Source organism: Macrobrachium nipponense, chromosome 12, assembly GCF_015104395.2.
Source record: "Macrobrachium nipponense isolate FS-2020 chromosome 12, ASM1510439v2, whole genome shotgun sequence".
Lineage (NCBI taxonomy): Eukaryota > Metazoa > Arthropoda > Malacostraca > Decapoda > Palaemonidae > Macrobrachium > Macrobrachium nipponense.
The window spans coordinates 65,692,282-65,714,078 of NC_087205.1; the positions used below are offsets into that span (position 1 = coordinate 65,692,282).

At 36.9% G+C, this 21,797-nt stretch overlaps 1 protein-coding gene across 1 annotated transcript in view; it reads left to right on the forward strand.

The window, feature by feature from the left end:
* Positions 1-21,797, forward strand: part of LOC135224827 (uncharacterized) — a 362,810-nt gene that overhangs the window by 297,617 nt on the left and 43,396 nt on the right. Inside the window, exon 11 of the mRNA XM_064264150.1 lies at positions 3,701-3,998. Coding sequence (XP_064120220.1) covers positions 3,701-3,998 — 298 coding nt within the window. The remainder of the gene's footprint in view (positions 1-3,700; positions 3,999-21,797) is intronic.

The window sequence follows — 21,797 nt, forward strand, 5'->3', positions numbered from 1 at the left end:
GATGGAGTGGATGCTGAATTCTCAAGGAAGAACTCAAGGAAGTTGTCTCCTTCAACCATTAACCTCTTCATTACCGAAAGTTTGTTTGGAGGTAGGTGGGTACCACCATTCAAGTCTACTACACCGCACCGGGTGCATAAAGGTGGTACGCATAGTACCACCAAAACTCCTCTTTTCAGATAGGGACTTCCAATCATTCTGTAATTTCGGTTTGAAGAGTTTGGAGCAAAATAAACAGTATGACACGATGCCAGACGTATGATGAACCCAAAAAAATATTATTACTGCTTATAGTAGTGTGTAGGTGACAGATGAACTGCGTCTCAACAAAAAATCACAAAACCAGACAAGCGTAAACATGTAATAACTTCTACCCAAGTATAAAACCAGTTGCATCATCATTTACTGTGTTTATTTATTTATTCACTTATTACATTTTACAAATAAAAGATATGAACACCAGATAAATGAAGGTAAAAATAAAGCCTTACAGTAACTTTATATATAAAAAACCAAACCAGAGAAAAAGCGAAAAAGCGATTTTTTCTGAGGACAAGAAACTTGAAAAATTAGTTTAGATACCCCTGATACCCCTAAAGTTGTTTTCTGTGATGAAACTAATCTTAGAAAACGTAGAAAATGACATCGACCAATTTTTGAAAGATATACTATAAAATTTGTGATTTCCATATTTATTGGCGGGGCTTTCGCTTTAGTTTTTGCTCTTTTTTTATTTTTTGTTATTACGTGCTTATTTACTGCTCTATTTTGATAATACTTCATGTGCATGTTCCAGGTGTGATATACCAACATTCTGTAAGACCGAATTTCTATTCAAGACTGTAGTTTTCTCACCGACCACCAGTGTCCCTTGTACAAGGGACACTTGAGTTTCACTTTTTTTTTTCATAAAATCATTTATTTTCCCTGTAGGATGATAAAACTAACAGAGAATAAGCGTTATTATAGTGCTAATAATACCTGATAATTTCATTAGCCTGTCTTGATTAGTGTATTTTGGGCAAATATTTTTACGATCGGCACCCCTCCAAACTGGAGTCACTACCGAGAGATTCAGTTCAGCAGCAAACACAATGTTTACATTCTGCTCACCCACCCGGTAAAGAAGGGGTTAAGGTTATAGATCAATGTTAAGTTCAGTTTTTGTTACTGAAGCCTTGATCTTCATTCAGGCCAAGACATATCCAACCTCATTAAATCCTTTGGACATTCAAACTGAAGAACCCTGGTATAATTTTTTGGAATGTTGATGTAGTACTGAAGTGGCTTTCTGGTCCCACCTTTGAGCCCTTTTGTTCAGCCTCTCTGAAGACATCATCAGAAAGACACTCTTTTTGGTTGCTTTAGCAGCTGCAAAACGGGTAAGCAAGTTGCAAGTAATTTACAGGAGAATAGGTTTTTCCTGGAGATGCAAAATGTTCTATTAATCTGGGATTCCTCATGAAGATTGAAGACATTTCCAGACCTTGGCTTTGCTCATTCACGATACAGAGCTTAATGGACATACTTGTCCTGGCGCAAGAAGAAAGGCTTCTGTGTCTAGTCAGAGCTCTTCTGCTCCAAGGCCAATGGCCATACCACATTGAAAGTCCGATCTGATCGATACTATCTCCAAATAACAGAAAAGATCTGAGGATCAACAAACAATTTATTGTGTTGTATGAAATTCTTTTCTCATGTGATGTTGAAGAATGCCATCTCATTCTTCTTGATAAGTGTGATTATAGAGTCACACTCACACCTTCAGGAGGATGTACTCCCTCCTTCAAAGTGAAGACACACGAAATTAGAGCAGTCACCACTTCGCTTGCCTACAGACAGTCTGTCGTTGAAAACAGTTATGCAATCGAAGTTTTGGCCATGTAAATCAGTGTTCACGTCACACTACCTCAAGGAGGTAGAATCAGTGTTCGAAAAATTTTTGTACTTTAGGTCCTTAGTCAATAAATAACTTGCACGGTGTTGGGTGAGGAAGCAAAGGGAGTTACCTATCTCTATTCTTTCCCCATGCCTTGGTGTAGGGTATTAAGTTTTTGGGAAGCATGGGCGTACTTGGTACCTGGAGTACCCACCAGTCCTATAGTGGTGGTGATGTTGGTTTATGGTTTTTAATATGTAAATGACTCTTGTTTTTAATTTCTGGTATATGTCCAAGACAAGGGCACCTTTTTTTTAGTTGAGTCAGTCGGTGTACTTCCATGACTGCAAAGGTCCCACTCAGGAGGGGTGATCCTTGGCCGAGCTGCCACATCTTCTACAGGTTAAGGGAGCGACTACCAGAGGCAGTAACCGTCCAATGATTCCCTCCTCCTTCAATATGGAATCAGCTAATTATAAGTGCTTGGTCACGTGTAAAAATGATATTTTTGTAATAAAATGAAGTTTTACACATGCTACTTACCAAGCACTTATAATAATCAGAGTCCTTCCCTCCTCCCCACAAGGGAACTTAGCAACTCAAATGAATGATGGAGTTCAACAGTTGGTACTTTTCGTTCCCGAAAGCAGGTGGATCCTGTTCACCTACACAAGCGACAGCAGCGCCACTGCAAATTTGAATATTTACTGCTGTGGTTAGGAATGCTTACAGCTAATTATAAGTGCTTGGTAAGTATGTGTAAAATTTCATTTTATTATAAAAATGTTTTTAAAAGCTTTAAATTTTAAAAATCCTGTCCTACACATCATGAGGGTTAGATCATGACCATAAAACGCAAAATTACATAAAGCCCTAGTTTTATTTTGAAACCCGAGTGTTAGACTGTTCAAGATTTTAGATAAGCCACAGGAAGGAGCTCATCAGCAATTCAGTCTTTTATTTGATGCTAGAGAACTGCCTTAGGCCTTCACTGCAATTCCTCTGTCATTCAGTACTCACTCAATATATGCAGCCAAGACAAATGCAACTCGTCATCCAGGTACTCTTAATGTAAAAGGCAATCATTTGGGAGATCATCATAGTTCATCTGGTCCACTGGTATAGTGGCTAGCGTCATGGCATGCCGCTCAGATGTCATGGGTTTGTGCTTCCCCCAGGGTGATGAAAAATGACTAGCTCTGTATCATGATCAGTTACTGCTGCAGTGGGAGGTTGAAACCAACATTCTTTGGAAGTTTGAATTTCAAGTTAAAGGCCACTGTGTACTTAATCCATATGAATAGGTTTCATCTACCGAGATAAATAATTAATAATAGTTACAAAACATTAATGACTGCATGCTTGATACTTAATATCTATAGAGAATATGAAGTTATTAAAGAATAAATTATTGTTTTCATGTAATGCTACTGATGTTGGAAATAATGTCATGACAAGAAAAATGGTTACAATCCATGTTCCTTTAAATACAAATAGTATAAGTATGTATCTGAATAATGAAAGATACGGTGAAAAAAATATTGAAGCATAATCAAGAGTAAATCATGATAATGAACCTACTAATATAGAGCCAGTGATTGCTGAGGGTACTGTAATTAGAGCAGAATAAAATTGGAAATGCTAGTCTAGACATATTATGGACTTATTTTAATACAGTTTATAGCCTGATTGATTCTGGAACAACAAAAAGTCTGTAAATGGAGTAATCAAATAGATTTGAATATTGTATATAAAACATAAACCAAAAAGTGTGTACATTTATTAATATCAGCCATTAATTTCTATCTTTTCTTTTTGTAGGTCTCCATCTCGTCGAAAGTCCAGATCAAAGTCTCGTTCAAAACGGTCAAGGTCAAAGTCCAAATCAAAGTCATCCTCTTCAAAAAGAGAGAGAGGAAGCAGCAGCAGCAGCAACAGTCGTAGCAACAAAGATCAAGAAAAATCAAAAGATAAGGATAAAAAAGACAAGAAAGAGGATAAAAAAGTCTTGGAAACAATATCAGAGAAAGAGGAGAATGCCAGTGAGGAGAAAGAAGATACCAAGAAGGAGGATTCCAAGGGAGATGATAAAGAAAAGAAAGAAGAAAAGAAAAAGGAGGTAGGCTTGAATTTTCTTGGCCAAGTTTGTTGAATATCCTTTGAACCCTTTGGTACTCAGTCTTTTCTGGAATTCTGTTACTCTTAAATTTTACACTGACAGCATTATACGAATAGTGTTTATTTTTTATTCTTAAATTGTATTTTAAAAATTCTAATAGTGGCAATGGATATTTTAATACATGCTGTTTGGTGTTTGGTGTTGTACTCAGTATATTTGAAATTAATTATATACTATAGAGTAACTGCATTGACAATTCATCACCAGAATTATGAAGCATATTGGGAATAAATCTTACCGACTGTTAAAATTAGCTTATTTCTGCGCGCCATTAGGTGAGATCGCCATAAAAACAAAAACCGCTGGGCTACCCCACTGGCACTGTCTCTGTACTCACCTGTTTCCCACCAGGTAACATTGGAATGTGTACGTTCTTGTCAGAATTCTTCATGCTGTGTCCTTATACAGACGGTGTGAATCAGTGTTTGTAATAATTTTATATGATTTCTGGCTGATTTTCTGCTTTACAGTATTGTGCTTGTTATCTGTTTTTGCATTATGTCATCTACAGAAAACAGATATGAAAGAATTATCCCATATAGGGAAGAATTTATGGAAACCGAATGTTACGGTTGTACATGATGGCCATGTGTGTGTTAGGATGGCCACTCACGTCAGATGGGATTTGTAATGCCTGATCGAAATGGGCGGGGTTTAAGCAAGTTTGAATGTGAGTGGGTCTTTTTTAGTCAAGTCAGATCTGATCAAATCTGGAAGTCAAGCGTGATCGACAAACCTGACAGTTGAGGTTTGAAAGAACAGCTCACAGTCAGACACGACAGTCAAATAGGAGTTTTTCAGCTTAAGTCGTTCAGAACTGATAGTTTAGCCGTGAGTGGTGTCTTCGACGAGGCTTGATGAACTAGGAGCTTCATTTACCAAGAAACAGTACAGAAGAGGATATCGTTCAAACATGTCAGACTTTCGATAGATAGAGAGTTCTGGGCGGGGTTCTTCGAGATTTATAAGTCTTAGCAATGTCTGTGGAATATAAAAAGTAAAGTAATCTCTCAAAACAAAACGAACAATTGGTTCCTTGCTCAGGACATTTAATCAGTTATATTCTAAAATAAAAAAAAATAAGGAAATAAACTGAGGATATTTCTTAACTAAATAAGAATACATGCTAAAAAGCTCCTATATGATATATGATTTAAAGTAGAACTGGAGACTAATCTTAATGGGAGGTAATGAAACCTCCCTCACACCCTTATAATTTTCTTGTAGGTTCTTGGTGCTGATTGTGAAATAGTGTAGCGTAATGACTAGTTACACAGAGATTTATTACCTTTTCACTTTTATGATTTCCTACTCTAATTTTATACACTACAAACTGCTTGGTATATTTGTAAAAGAGTCATTTATTTTGAGTTTCTAAAAGCTAGTTTATTTTTATCAAAGATACAAATATGTATGCATGAGTTTTATTTATCTTTATTATGTAGTCTTTGCAGTGTTGTCCAAATAGCTTAACATGTCTCCAGCATGACTCTTCCAAGAGCTTTGGGCAATATGGCCACACTCAATTTTATATCTTGATAGGAACAGTCAGTCGCTAAATAGCATAATGTGGCAATTGACCTTTCATTGGCATTGTGGATTTCATCATACATGTACCCTTTTGCATGACCGTTATAATCGTCCAACAAAATTGAATGTTGCCTCGTCCACCCTTGCGTTTATTATAGCAGTCCCTGAGAGCTACCTGTATTTCCTTTAAAAGCAATAAATGTGATTTTTTCTCTCTTCAACAACCAATCATTGACCCAATATTCTTTTTTGTGGCTTTTTATTTTTCATGGTTATACTGGCTGCAATGGCACAGTCTGCGCATATATGGTTCATTATCAGATATTCCCTCGCCCACGTCCAAACTGTGTGGCTGCCAAGTTAAGACTGACTACTTTGTTCAGACCAGGCAGTAACGTGAGTTTGCAGTCAATATTTTTGGAGTCTCCTCCCACTCAGTTCTCATCATACGACCAGATCGACTGTGAGTGGCCCGCCTTAGCCTAGCCTTTGAGGCACAAATCTGGTTTTTTTGTTGTGAAGATTAAAAATTAAGTAAGTATATCTTACTTTTACCAGACCACTGAGCTGATTAACAGCTCTCCTAGGGCTGGCCTGAAGGATTAGATATTTTTATGTGGCTAGGAACCAATTGGTCACCTAGCGACGGGACCTACAGCTTATTGTGGGATCCGAACCACACTATATCGAGAAATGAATTTCTATCACCAGAAATATAAGGAGTGACGATGAGACGATGAAAATTTTTTATGTATCAGAAGATGGTAGAAGCCTATAGATTACGTAGACAATGGTTTTGTGGTTGTGAAGATAATTAGGAGTTATCTGATGAGGGGATGAAAATTTTTGAAGTATCGGAAGATGCTATAGGCCTATAGGTTACATAGACAATGGTTTTGTTGTTGTGAAGATAATAAGGAGTGGTCTGATGAGAGGATGAAAATATCTAAAGTATCGGAAGATGCTGGAGACCTGTAGATTACGTAGACAATAAGTTAGGGGCCAGGCTGTAAGCCTACTTAGTCTTTTCCTTTTGTCTTCCAATGTTGCTTCTCCTTCTCCATTAACTTGAACTGATAGCCTAAGTTAATTTCTCTCTCACTACTCCTGCTCCATCTTCTTTTGCTCTCTATGAGGGTTCAGGAGAAAAATAATTGGTAATTGAGAAAATCTTTTTGTACATGTTAGAAATTTAACCATACTTATTAGGGTGAGATCCTTCCCCCCCCTTTCTGTTTCTCCATTCCCTGGGACTGTTGATCTCTGTGGAGAGAACCATGGAAGTCTCGGGACCAAGGTTTGTGTGCTTTGCCATATCTCTCAGCTGCCTCCCAGTTCGAATTTGATGCATTCTCCAAGGGAGTTTGTGTAGTTTAGCGCTCACATTCATTGGCTCATGTATCATCTGTTTAAGAGAGTGATAGTTGTGTGTGAACTGGTAGACTTATTTAGGGATTTCAAATACTTACTTCAGTAGTTTCTGAGCTGCCTGTAAATTCTTCTGTTATTATTTACTCGCCCTGTATAGTCCTTCGAGCAGAAAATCTTCCCTCCATACTGTTTTCCCCACTGTCACCTTGTATTCTACATCTTGTGACAAGTGTTCCTATTCATAGTAGCGGCCCTTCCTCTTCCGATGCTCATTTATCTAGAGTGAGTTAGCTTGGTGATAGACAGCTCTTGCTTCTCAGCAGTTGCCTCTCAAGTGTTGTGCAGATGGCTCCAGCTGTCATTAGGATTATGAGGTGATGTTATGCAAGAACACTACCTTCCCCATCCACCCAGCCTTCCAGTATTTACTGCTGGCATTCCATGACATCATTGCTGATGTTCCATGGTATGTCACCTTCTGTGGCGTATTTCGGCTCACTGTCTTCATCCGTAGATTTCCATTTTTCTTCCATCTCGGTTCTCCCTTCATACTTTAAGGATTTCAACCATGATTGGTCAATTCTCCTTTAGTATTTTAGCTGTTCATAGCTAGTGTTGCCCCGCTTTCACTTTTATCAAAGATGAATCCATTGACCAGCACTCATTAGTTTTACTTCTACCTCAGCTCCTGTTAAGAAGTTAAAATGAGTAAGAAATTAACACTGATTATGGTGTGGTGTGTTATCATGGAAGTACTAGAGCCTTTGGGAATTGGATGAATAGTCGAAAGAGAAATTTAGGGAACTTGTTATTGTTAGACAGCTCTGCACCTAACACAAACAGTGTAGTTTACTTGCAACTGTGTTTATAGAGTGAGCTCTTAGGAACTATCCAGCCTCTGAAAGGGAGAGGATTCACTATCTATCAACATGGCCATGAATGGCACAACCAATCAAAATTTACATATCGCACTGTTCACAAATTGGAATTAAACTATCATACAAACGATAGGTGGCAGGCTGAGAAAAGGATCGACAAGGGGAACAAAAGAGGGTTTACTGAGAGGAATGGAGAGAGAAATACACGTGGTGAATCATAGGAGAGACTTGGAGGGATTCATTAACAAAATTCAAGAAAAACAGCCACCAAAATGCTCGAGTTTTAGGCTTACCATAGGAGTCCAAAACAACGATCCAGTATATGGTTATCCTGAACTGAAGACCATCATACATGGGGCATGGGGTGCTGGACCTGTGGAGTGGTCGAGTGAGAACAAGGGATGTCTAATTTTTACGGACCGAGGTCCTCTCCAGGTTCATTAATGTAATAAAACAAAAGGATTTGACACCAACAGTTGAAACTCGGGATACGAATATAGAAAGAAACTCTAATGGAACAAAGGTTTATTTACAAGCTTACTAACAAAGATAAATGCAGAATGGTTTCTCCTATTTACATAACAAAAGTAAAATCTTACAATGCGTAAACTTGGGAAACAGTGAGGTAAGGAAAATACTTGCTGGCCAGTTTTGCAGCTGTCTGAAATCAATGCTCGAAGCGATGGCTTCACAAAAAGAGAACTGTAACTTCAGACGTCTTCTTGACTCCGTATTGCAGAAAACAATGTCTATTCTTGATACTCTTGTAGAATGTTTCTTCCCTGAAGGCTTGCTCAATGTCGAAATATCTCGGTCATCCACTCCCTGACGATGACTTGACTAGATTCCGATCAAACACTCTTGCGCTTTCCTCCTCTCTTATCCATCGTCTGTTCCTCCTACTCTTATCTCCCTCTGATGATCTCTCACTGATGATCTGATCTCTGATACTTCATCAGTCGTATATATATATGGCAATCTGGGGGGCGGGGCCTACCAGCGAGCGTCACAGGCTCCTGAGATGACAAGAACGTCTTAGAAGGATCTCGACGAAATATTGCATCATATTTCGCGGCGTGTTCTGACGATACGTCGGCGCCTGTTGAGTTTCTGTAACACACCTGGGGATTCTCGAACCATCATGAGAACAGGCACCTACAACACGTGCGCGAACGCCTCCTTGCAGCAGAACTTCTCGAAGAAGATGCATTTTCCTTTCCTTTAACTTATAATTCTTTGCTATAAAGCGATTACCATGACATGTTCCCTTAAAAGAAAAAAAATTAAATCAACTGATTTTATTTTTTTCTAAAGAGAAACAGGAATCAAACTGCAGGGGAACAATTCTGCATAAAGCTTTAATCCAGTTGAACACGCACGCTTCTCCACTCACACACTCACTCGTGCCAAAACAGAAAGCGGTCATCAGGCTACTCATTCTGAAAAATCTCTAGAAAGGCTATCAGCTATAACATTATCCTTTCCCCTTATATGGACTATCTTCAGGTTATAGTCTTGTAATTCTAAACTCCAACGCATTAGACGTTTATTCTTATTCTTAAACCTCTCCAAATAAACTAACGGATTATGATCAGTATACACAGTTAAAACAGAACTACTACGTGCGTAAATCTCAAAGTGTTGCAAGGCTGTAACTAAACCAAACAATTCCTTTTCTATAGTGGAATAGTTCTGTTGCGCTTTATTCAGTTTCTTTGAATAATAGGCAACTGGGAGTTTCATTCCATTCACTTCTTGTAACAAAACCTCTCCTACACCAATATCACTGGCATCGATCGCTAAATTAAATTCCTTACCAAAATCAGGTAATAAGTAATAGAACTGGCTCGTGAATCATTATAGCTTTTAACTTGTTGAAAGCTTCCACACACGCGACATCAAATACAAAACTGCGTCCTTTCTTAAACAGATTAGTTATGGGAGCGCTTATTTCTGAGAAATTTGGTACAAATCTACGGAAATATGAAACTATTCCGAGAAATCTCATGGCCTGTTTTTTAGTGTTGGATCGGGAAATTCACGATAGCTTTTATGTTCTGATCCTTTGGACAGATTTTACCAAGACCTACCTTATGTCCTAGATAAGTAATAGAGGCTTTCCCAAATTCGCATTTCCTTAGATTAAGAACGAGATTTACTTTGGTAAGGGCCTAAGAGACTCTTGCCAAAGTTCTTACATGATCCTCCCAAGTCTCTGAAAATATCACAAGATCATCTAAATACACGTCAAGCCAAAAGCCATAACTTTGGGTTCGAAACTACCAAATGGCGTTATAAAGGCGGATATTTTCCGGGCTTGTTCATTTAAAGGTACCTGCCAATAACCTTTAGCCAAATCAAGCGTTGTCATAGGATGTTTTTTCATGTTCGTGCATGTCCGCCAATGTTCCGAAACATGCATGGTGTTATTTTATTAATTATGTATCTTTTCCATAAATCCTTTAAAAAGTTATACATTACTTCACTGTATCCAATAATATTGTATATATGTTCTCATATTATTGTATTATAAAATGCTACGGCAAATCTAAGCCAGTATTCCGCGGAGCTGCCAATGTTTTGGTTTAAAATCAGCTGATGGCGAATACGAGTTTGTTTCTCCATATTTAACATAATTCTGAGCAAATTTTCTTGCTTCCAGTTGGCATAAAGGAATATCTAGATACTTGACTTATATGAGACAAGGTTTTTTCCTTATACAATGTGTTTTTAGGTGGATATATGAATTGAATAGGTCTCGTTGTGATTGTGAACTAATTTGTTTTTTCCGTTAACAGATTACGTTGGTGCTATGTTTATTGCGTAAAAAAATTACGTGATTCCCTTCGCAATTTACCTTTTATATCATCCTAATACAAACTTTACGTTATTTATCTTATATCAGCATGAAACCAACAGTAAAATGTGTTCTTTCAAGCACAGTAGTTTTGATTAAAATTATTTTATCTCAATTTTATCTACGGTTGTGTTTGATGGCATATGTTTACTGGAGTTTTATCCTTGTTGCCGATGCACGATAATAGTCATTAGCAGCTTGAACAGTTTTCTCAGCTTCAGTTATAACTAGGTTTAAATTTAACAGTATATTTCCCGATTGATCTTTGATCTATATTGATCATTGATCTATAGCGAATAAAGTCATTACAATAAGATATCTCAGTTCTATTCTACATAACGTCATTTATAACAACTACGGTAATAGTGTACTACAGTATGATTGAAATACAAGCCAAATGGATGTTATCCAATTCGGTTGTACTTGAAAAAAAAAAAAAAAGGTTTCTCGTTCGGTTGTTCGTGGCTGTACATGTTTACGCAACGAGTATAACGTTAAAACCATACTTTTATCATTCCTTTATGCTGTTTTTGAACTTAGGTAACTAGAAGATGGGATAAAGTTAGGTTATTGTAATTTGGTCTCTCATAAAATTGGATTATCATAAGACAAATTATCGTAACTTGAACACTACAGCTACTTGTACACTGTATAAAACCTTATCATATCTTTACTCTAGACACCCAAAGGATTAAAGCTAGGCTTTTTTCACTTTACAGTATATATAATACTATAATGTTACTGTACAGTATGTACTATACTGCATAAATATAATTTTAGTTATTGCGCCATTGTGGGATTGCGGCTCTGTTTGACTGGTCTAGGGCGCTGTTAACTGGTCTAGAATTTCGAAAGTAGGTGTGCGACAGCCGTTGGCTTTAAAATCGCTTAGCGTCGGCAGCCAGGAACGGAACCCTTGCCGCCAACCGAGGGCTACCTGTATATATATGAAATGTATATGCATAAGTTCGGGGTATTACTGTATATATCTATATATATGTAATGTATATGCAAAAGTTTGGGGTACAGAGGAACCTTGACATACGAAAGTCCCAAATTACAAAAAATTTGAGTTACGAAAGCAAATACGAAGATTTTTTTGCCTCTGCATACGAAAATAATTCAAGTTACGAAAGGGTGTTACTGTAAAGTCCCGAGATTCGCCTGGACCACCGAGAATAATTTTAAAACTCCTGCGCTGCAACCGGAGTAAGACCCCCCCACCCCAACCATCCTCCGCTCTCCCATTGGTTCCTGATGCTAGTCACCGCCATAAGATCCTGCTCTCCTATTGGTCAGCATCTACCCCATATGCTCTATGTATTCTATTGGTAAAAGGATGCTGTAAATTGAAAAACTTATTCATGCAATACATTTAATAAAAAAAAACATTAGGTAAAGATAGAATAAAGAATAGAAATGAATGGTTATTATACTGTTTGGTAGTGTCAGTAGTTGAAGAGAGTTAATGAAAATTTATGATTACTGTACTGTGTGCTAGGTAAAAGTGGTTGCTTGGCGATCGTTCGGTACTCGTAGTGTGAACGTAAACAAATGGTTGGAAGCTTTTTTTGTTTGTTTGTTTGTTTAATTACTATAGTTAATGGTTACTTAATAATTATTTGAAATGAGTGCATGCAGTATATTTAATAAAAAAATTGTGAATTAGATATCATAAAATATAAAATAAATCAGACAGCTATCATGGAAGCCAACAAATATTTTCTAGAATTCTTCTGTTTTAATATTATGTTTCATTATAGCTGTCAGTAACTCGGTATCTCCATTAGGTAAAGATAGAATAAAGAATATAAATGAATGCTTATTATACTATTTTGGTAGTTTCAGTAGTTGAATAGAGATAATGAAAATTTATGATTACTATACTGTGTGCTAGGTAAAAGTGGTTGCTTGGCGATCGTTCAGTACTCGTAGTGCTGAATGTAAACAAAAGGTTGGAAGCTTTTTTTCTTGTTTGTGTATTATAGTTAATGATTATAGTTAATGATTGATTTATAATTATTTGAAATGAGTACATGTTGATTATTTATAATTTTATTGGCATATTCTAAGCTTTTAGCTTCTTAGGTTTAGATGTCAGAATCATAGACTAGGCTACAGTAGCAACTGCTAACTTAGGCTAGGCTTATTGCTAAGGGACATATGCTAATGTCCTAATATATGCAGTAAAAATGTGGTTGAACATTACATGCAGTTGAATATTACTCAAGTATGTACAGTATTTTGCCTTTTTGGAGTCATATTTCTTCCATCAGATCGGCATTGTAACCCTAGAACATGTGTTGTAAGCTTGGAAATAATTTACTGAGGTGTTTTTGTAGGGCTTGGAACGAATTAGGCAATTAGCATGTAAAATGTGGTTCAAGATACAAAAATATCAGGTTACAAAGGCTGCCTCGGAACGGATTAATTTCATATCCTGAGGTACTACTGTATTACTATATATGTATATTTATATACAGGCAGTCCCCGGGTTACGACGGGCTCAGCTTACGACGTTCCAAGGTAAGGCGCTTTTCAATTATATTCATCAGAAATTATTTCCAGGTTACGACACCTACAACACTGATCTGGCAGATGAAATATGACACCAAAAATGCAAAATAATCAATATTTGAAGGTTTTTTTTATAAAAAATGCAATAAGAATGCAGTTTACATAGTTTTCAATGCACCCAAAGCATTAAAAGTAAGGTTTTTTAGGATTTTTTTACGATTTTCTGGCTTATGACGATTTTCGGCTTACAACATGTCTCAAGAATGGAACCCCCGTCGTAACCTGGGGACTGCCTATATATGTAATGTATATGCATGTATATATAGTCACCCCTGGTTTTTTGGGGTGGGGGAGCCACTGTTAGGGACCACTACCACCTGTAAATAGCTAAAGTCTGCAAATACTTGATATCCCTCTCTTGAAATGCATGTAAATGCTTATTTTAACCGTTCAGACACCAACTGTATACCTTATACTATCATCCTACACAGAATACAGTGCTCCCTCGGTTTTATGCATTTTACATTTCCGCAAAACGGGGTACTGATAACCAGAACATGGCATGGTATTGCACCATAAATCCCAGATTTTATGGTGCTAGACAAGTGCCATAAAACTAGATTGCCATTACGTGAGTCCACCAATAATCGGGGACTTATTTTATTACTCACGATTTAAGGTTGAAGAGGTTTTCAGTCTTTCATGCTGAAAATTTCATCTTTCTATCATGATTCAAAATTAAATTTAGATGTAGTTATTCATACACGGGACAAACCCTCAGTCTTAACAATAGGATTATTTCCCACGCAAGTTGGTAACCAGTTGGATCAGTCTAAGATTGAAAAGCAAGGAATCTTGTTACCTCTGGCAACTTTGATTGTCCGATGCATTGTGAGGCTGGAAGCTATGCACATACGCCATGACTGGTCAGTCTTTTACCAACCACATTGGCGATGTGTACGCTTTTGCTTTCTCCTCCAAGCCTGTCTTTTTTGCCCTTTATTTCTCAGTGTGTTTGTGTGTTTGTGCGGTTTTAGGCTCGGCAGCGTATGTGCCCGGGCGTTCGAGGATTCCCCTGCTCAAGGTTCTTGGCCTCTGTAGCAATCAGGCCATGTTCGACATGCAGTAGGTGTAGCGCAAACGTTTGTACAGTGACCAACCCCTGTGTAGAGTGTCGGGCATGGCCCATCTCTCAGCGGAAGCTGTTCTACAGTAAGAGAGAATATCGTAGAATGTCGATGCTTCCATCGTGGGAGGGATTCTCTCCTCCTCATCAAGATTCAATGGCTTATCCGATCGACACTCGGGCGGGGGATGTTACTAGGATAGTTAGATCTTCCTTTTCTTCCATCGATTCGTCGTTGGAAGTATCAGGAGGACGTATCAATAGTCTTTTATTTGATTTGACTCCTCCTTTAGGTTCCATTTCTCTTCCCAGAAGTGAAGATGTGGTCCCTAATGATAATCTTGTCTCAGGGGAAGAAGCATCCAAGATAGCCGCGCTCTGGTTATTGCTGGGGCTACGGGGCCCTCCATCCTGGGAAGGGTTGTTGTTGCATTTTCTGGAATTGTGGACCCCTCCTACCCCTGTAGCAGCCCACCCACCACCAGGTCTCTTCTATGCAGGACCGCTGGGCCCCCACCTCCAGAGGTCAGCACAGTCGCTACCCATTATTCCTCCACCGACGCCATACTGTATTCCTCTGCCAGCGCCATCTTGTATTCCTCCGCCGCGGAGTCAAGCAGCTCGTTCTGGATCAACCCAGATGGCTGAGGGGTTAGATATCGAATATCGGACCTCTCACGGGCATTTCATCACATGGGTCAGAACTGATCCTCTGAAACAGTGAGCTGGTGGGTTAACCCCTAGCCGGTTAGGATACTTGTACCTCCCACCAAATGTAAGTCTGTCCTATTGTTAAGACAGGATTATTTCTGCGTATGAATAAATGACAAATTTTAAGCCAATTTGTATTTTTCATAGGTAGATTTTAAGCCAATTTGTATTTTTCATAGGTAACAAACCTGAGGTCTTAACTGCTAATGGCCCACCTCTAGCCACCCCTCTACCTTCTCAGGTATCATGGGTTGGGAAAAGACTGACCAATCACGGCGTACATGCGTGGCTTCCAGCCTCACAACGCATCAGATGATCAGGGTTGCCAGAGGTCACATTTTCCTTGCTTTTCAATCTCAGATTGATCCAACCGGTTACCAGCTTGCGTGAGAAATAATCTTGTTGTTAAGACCTCAGTTTTGTTAGCTGTGGAAAATACAAATTGGTTTGAAAATGGTTATTTTTTCATTTAACATAATCTCGGTTTGAGCCTTTTGATAAAGCATCACTTAAGAACTTTCAAGACACTTTTCTTTTAGCTCTTGCTGCAGCAAACTACTATGTTAGTGAGATTCAATCCCTTTCTTGTTTTTGGGTCTTTGTTCTAGTGATAACCTCTTTCCTTTCATTGCTTAGAGAAAAGGTATACATAGTGGTGAAAGCCCTTCCCAGATTTGTGACAGTGCCTAATTTGACTGCTTTGGACACAGTAAAGAATTGGTGGTCTAATGTCCAGTTAAATTTATCTGTGGTGTGAGAAGGTCAGACACACATGTCCACACCTCTGACCAAGAATGCTGAAGTCAAAGCACAAAGAGTTGATTTCTGAGCTTTTACAATTTTTAAAAATAATTTTCATGGCTTCCTTACAGTAAGCATGTCTATTTCTTTTAAAGCCTTTCGCTATTTTGTCATGCAGCTCCAGGGAGACGTAAGTGTTTTTGCCTCATTATTGGCAAAATGTTCAAATTTAGTATGAGGTGTAAAGCCCTTAGTCCTATCATTGCAGTGAGGATACTTTCTCTTGAACCAGAAGTGAAAGAAGATATGGAGAGATGTTTGGTGGAGGATGATGCCATTGATAGAAGGCAATGGAGAAGGCGCATGAAGCAACCAACCCCATAATGTAGAGATAACGGGAAAGAGGAAGGGAGCATGAAGGTACACATTAGTGTATAGGAGTGCACCTTCATTTATTGAGGTGGTAGTTATCTTTAGTTTGGACTGTCAGTTATGGGCTTTTGACTCGGGCACAGGAGCCACTATTACTCTATGAGATAGTCCTTTTTTCCCTGTAAGGATCCTCTGATAAGTCTTGCTACATGTTATGGTCCAACATCTGGCGACATTACTTGCCAGTAAAGATTGCATAACGGGCAGTAAAGTTGAGAAGCTTTTTTTTTTCTTCCTATTTAAAATATTTTAGTCGGCTTGGCTGAACATTGTTTCTCTGGGTGTACTAACCCACCATCCTCACTCACTGTGTAGTCTGCTAACTAACAGTAGGTTAGTTAACCCTTAAACGCCGGAGCGGTAAATAAAAAAATGACTCCCGTATGCCGGAGGGGTTTGAGAGTGAGCGCGTAAGCGGAAAAAATATTTTTTTTAAAAAATCACAGCGCGCTTAGTTTTAAAGATTAAGAGTTCATTTTTGGCTCCTTTTTTTGTCATTGCTTGAAGTTTAGTATGCAACCATCAGAAATGAAAAAAATTATCATTATCATATATAAATAATGCGATATATGATAGCGCAAAAACGAAATTTCATATATAATTGTATTCAAATCGCGCTGTGCGCAAAACGGTTGAAGGTAACAAGTTACTTTTTTTTTCGTTGTAATGTGCACTAAATTGCGATCATTTTGATATATAACACATTGTAAAACGATAAAAGCAACACAGAGAAAATATTATCACAAAATAATGCATGAATTCGTAACGCTCTTACGTAAACACATATTTTTTTCAAAAATTCACCATAAATCTAAATATTGTCCTAGAGACTTCCAATATGTTTCAGAATGAAGACAAATGATTGAATATTACTATACTGTAAGAATATTAGCTTAAAAATGCAGTTTTCGACCATATCTGACGAGCTAAAGTTGACCGAATGTCGAATTTTTTATATATATATTTTTTTATATGCAATTATTTCGGAAATAAGAAAAGCTACAACTTTCAAATATTTTTCGTTTTATTCTACATGAAATTGTGCACATTTTCATATATAAAACTCTATGAAATGCCTAATATGAAACGGAGCAAATATTCCGAGAATGGGACTTACGCATTTCGGAGATTTGTGGCGGAGAATCTGCGCGCGGAGGGAAGGAAAGTTTTTTTTTAAAAATTCACCATAAATTTAAATATTGTGCTAGAGACTTCGAATTTGTTTCACGATGAAGATAAATGACTGAATATTACTAGACTGTAAGAGTTTTATCTTACAATTGCGTTTTTTTCGACCATTTCGGTAGAGTCAAATTTGACCGAACGTGGTTTTTTTTCTATTTATCGTGATTTATATGCAAATATTTCGAAAATGAGAATAGCTACAACCTTCAACTATTTATTGTTGTATTATATATGAAATTGCGCACATTTTCATATATAAAACGTTATGTAACGGCTAATTTAAAATGGTGCAAACATTACCACAATCGCACGTATGATTTTTTCGGAAGAGTTACCGCGCGGACGTAAAGAAAATGTTATTTTTTTCATAAATTCACCATAAATCGAAATATTGTGCTAGAGACTTCCAATTTGTTGCAAAATGAAGGTAAATGCTTGAATATACTAGAATATAAGCGTTTTAGCTTACAATTGCGTTTTTCGACCATTTCGGTAGAGTCAAAATTGACCGAAGGTTGAAAATTTGTCACTTATCATTTTTTATATGAAAATATTTCAAAATTGATAAAAGCTACAACCATGGGTTGTTTTTAGTTGTATTGTGCATGAAATTGCGCACATTTTCATATATAAAACTTTATGTAACGGCTAATTTAAAATGGTGCAAACATTACCACAATCGCATGTATGATTATTTTCGGAAGAGTTACCGCGCGGACGTAAGGAAAAAGTTTTTTCATAAATTCACCATAAATCGAAATATTGTGCTAGAGACTTCCAATTAGTTGCAAAATTAAGTTAAATGATTGAATATTACTAAAATATAAGAGTTTTAGCTTACAATTGCGTTTTTTCGACCATTCGGTAGAGTCAAAGTTGACCGAAGGTTGAAATTTTGGCACTTATCGTTATTTATATGAAAATATCTTAAAACTGATAAAAGCTACAATCATGAGTATTTTTTTGTTGTATTCTACATAAAAATGCGCACATTTTCATATATAATACTCTATGTAACGGCTAATTTAAAATGGTAAAAAATTATGTCAAAGTGACGAAATAATTTCCGAGATGTGTCACAGATACTTTTTAGTGCGGCAAGAAAGAAATTCGCGCTTGCGCGCCTGCGTAACGATTGTAAACAAAATAACACCTTGATCCGTGAACTCCCAGCATCCCCCAAGGCGCGTGATTCAAGAGTTTTCGGCTGGTAGGCCTAAAAGTATTTTTCCGCGAATTTTTAAAAAAACTTTTGTATGTCGACGTAAAATACGTCCAGTCGGCACCCGAGAGACAAAAAATGTCGACGTAAAATACGTCCAGTCGGCGTTTAAGGGTTAAGTATATCTTAGTTTTACCGGACCACTGAGCTGATTAACCCTTAAACGCCGACTGGACGTATTTTACGTCGACATTTTTTGTCTCTCGGGTGCCGACTGGACGTATTTTACGTCGACATACAAAAGTTTTTTAAAAAATTCGCGGAAAAATACTTTTAGGCCTACCAGCCGAAAACTCTTGAATCACGCGCCTTGGGGGATGCTGGGAGTTCACGGATCAAGGTGTTGTTTTGTTTACAATCGTTACGCAGGCGCGCAAGCGCGAATTTCTTTCTTGCCGCACTAAAAAGTATCTGTGACACATCTCGGAAATTATTTCGTCACTTTGACATAATTTTTTTACCATTTTAAATTAGCCGTTACATAGAGTATTATATATGAAAATGTGTGCATTTTTATGTAGAATACAACAAAAAAATACTCATGATTGTAGCTTTTATCAGTTTTAAGATATTTTCATATAAATAACGATAAGTGCCAAAATTTCAACCTTCTGTCAACTTTGACTCTACCGAAATGGTCGAAAAACGCAATTGTAAGCTAAAACTCTTATATTTAAGTAATATTCAATCATTTAACTTAATTTTGCAACTAATTGGAAGTCTCTAGCACAATATTTCGATTTATGGTGAATTTATGAAAAAACTTTTTCCTTACGTCCGCGCGGTAACTCTTCCGAAAATAATCATACATGCGATTGTGGTAATGTTTGTACCATTTTAAATTAGCCGTTACATAAAGTTTTATATATGAAAATGTGCGCAATTTCATGCACAATACAACTAAAAACAACCTATGGTTGTAGCTTTTATCAATTTTGAAATATTTTCATATAAAAAATGATAAGTGACAAATTTTCAACCTTCGGTCAATTTTGACTCTACCGAAATGGTCGAAAAACGCAATTGTAAGCTAAAACGCTTATATTCTAGTAATATTCAAGCATTTACCTTCATTTTGCAACAAATTGGAAGTCTCTAGCACAATATTTTGATTTATGGTGAATTTATGAAAAAAATAACATTTTCTTTACGTCCGCGCGGTAACTCTTCCGAAAAAATCATACGTGCGATTGTGGTAATGTTTGCACCATTTTAAATTAGCCGTTACATAACGTTTTATATATGAAAATGTGCGCAATTTCATGTATAATACAACAATAAATAGTTGAAGGTTGTAGCTATTCTCATTTTTGAAATATTTGCATATAAATCACGATAAATAGAAAAAAAACCACGTTCGGTCAAATTTGACTCTACGGAAATGGTCGAAAAACGCAATTGTAAGATAAAACTCTTACAGTCTAGTAATATTCAGTCATTTATCTTCATCGTGAAATAAATTCGAAGTCTCTAGCACAATATTTAAATTTATGGTGAATTTTTAAAAAAAACTTTCCTTCCCTCCGCACACGGATTCTCCGCCACAAATCTCCGAAATGCGTAAGTCCCATTCTCGGAATATTTGCTCCGTTTCATATTAGGCATTTCATAGAGTTTTATATATGAAAATGTGCGCAATTTCATGTAGAATAAAACGAAAAATATTTGAAAGTTGTAGCTATTCTTATTTCCGAAATAATTGCATATAAAAAAATATATATATAAAAAATTCGACATTCGGTCAACTTTAGCTCGTCAGATATGGTCGAAAACTGCATTTTTAAGCTAATATTCTTACAGTATAGTAATATTCAATCATTTGTCTTCATTCTGAAACATATTGGAAGTCTCTAGGACAATATTTAGATTTATGGTGAATTTTTTAAAAAAATATGTGTTTACGTAAGCGCGTTACGAATTCATGCATTATTTTGTGATAATATTTTCTCTGTGTTGCTTTTATCGTTTTACAATTTGTTATATACCAAAATGATTGAAATTTAGTGTACATTACAACGAAAAAGAAAGTAACTTGTTACCTTCAACCGTTTTGCGCACAGCGCGATTTGAATACAATTATATATGAAATTTTGTTTTTGCGCTATCATATATCGCATTATTTATATATGATAATGATAATTTTTTTCATTTCTGATGGTTGCATACTAAACTTCAAGCAATGAGAAAAAAAGGAGCCAAAAATGAACTCTTAATCTTGAAAACTAAGCGCGCTGTGATTTTTTGAAAAAAATATTTTTTCCGCTTACGCGCTCACTCTCAAACCCCTCCGGCACACGGGAGTCATTTTTTTATTTACCGCTCCGGCGTTTAAGGGTTAACAGCTCTCCTAGGGCTGGCCCAAAGGATTAGATATTTTTATGTGGCTAGGAACCAATTGGTTACCTATCAATGGGACCTACACCTTATTGTGGGATCTGAACCACATTATATTGAGAAATGAATTTCTATCACCAGAAATACATTCCTCTGATTCCACATTGGCCGTGCCAAGAATCGAACTTCGAACCACTGGATTGGTAGCCAAAAGCAAAAACCACTTGTCCAACGAGGAACTAACAGTGGGTAAGATTCCAAATAATGAAAGTGTGTATAAAATTGTTGTATACTTACCTACTATTAAAGTGGAAACCAATCCAGCCTCCCCACATCTTACTGGGCGGTCATGAAGAATTCTGACAAGAATGTAAACATTTCAGTAACCTGGTGGGAAACGAGTAATTACAGAGACAGTCCCAGTGGATTAGCTTTTTTTTTATATACACCTAATGGCACAAAGATAACTTTAACGGTAGGTAAATATCCAAATAATTAATTGCATTATGAAAATTCTCAGTTCCATACTCATACTTTTAACAGTTGGAAATTGGAAGTATAAATGTACATAGACAAACTTGTATTGCTCTAACAGTATTGCAAGTTTGAATCTAAAATGTTTACATTCATAGTTTCATAACCAACCATTCATTGTTAGCAGCTTTGTAAGAGCTTACTTCTTGTGGGAAATGACATGTCACAGTGTAAAAGTAAAGTGTTTTACTGGCCCCTTCCTAATCTGTACTGTAGATTATGGCCTCCTGCAAACTTAATCACTTTGTCTAACTCTTACATAGATAATTGTGTGCTTGGTACTGTATAGCTAATTCTTGTT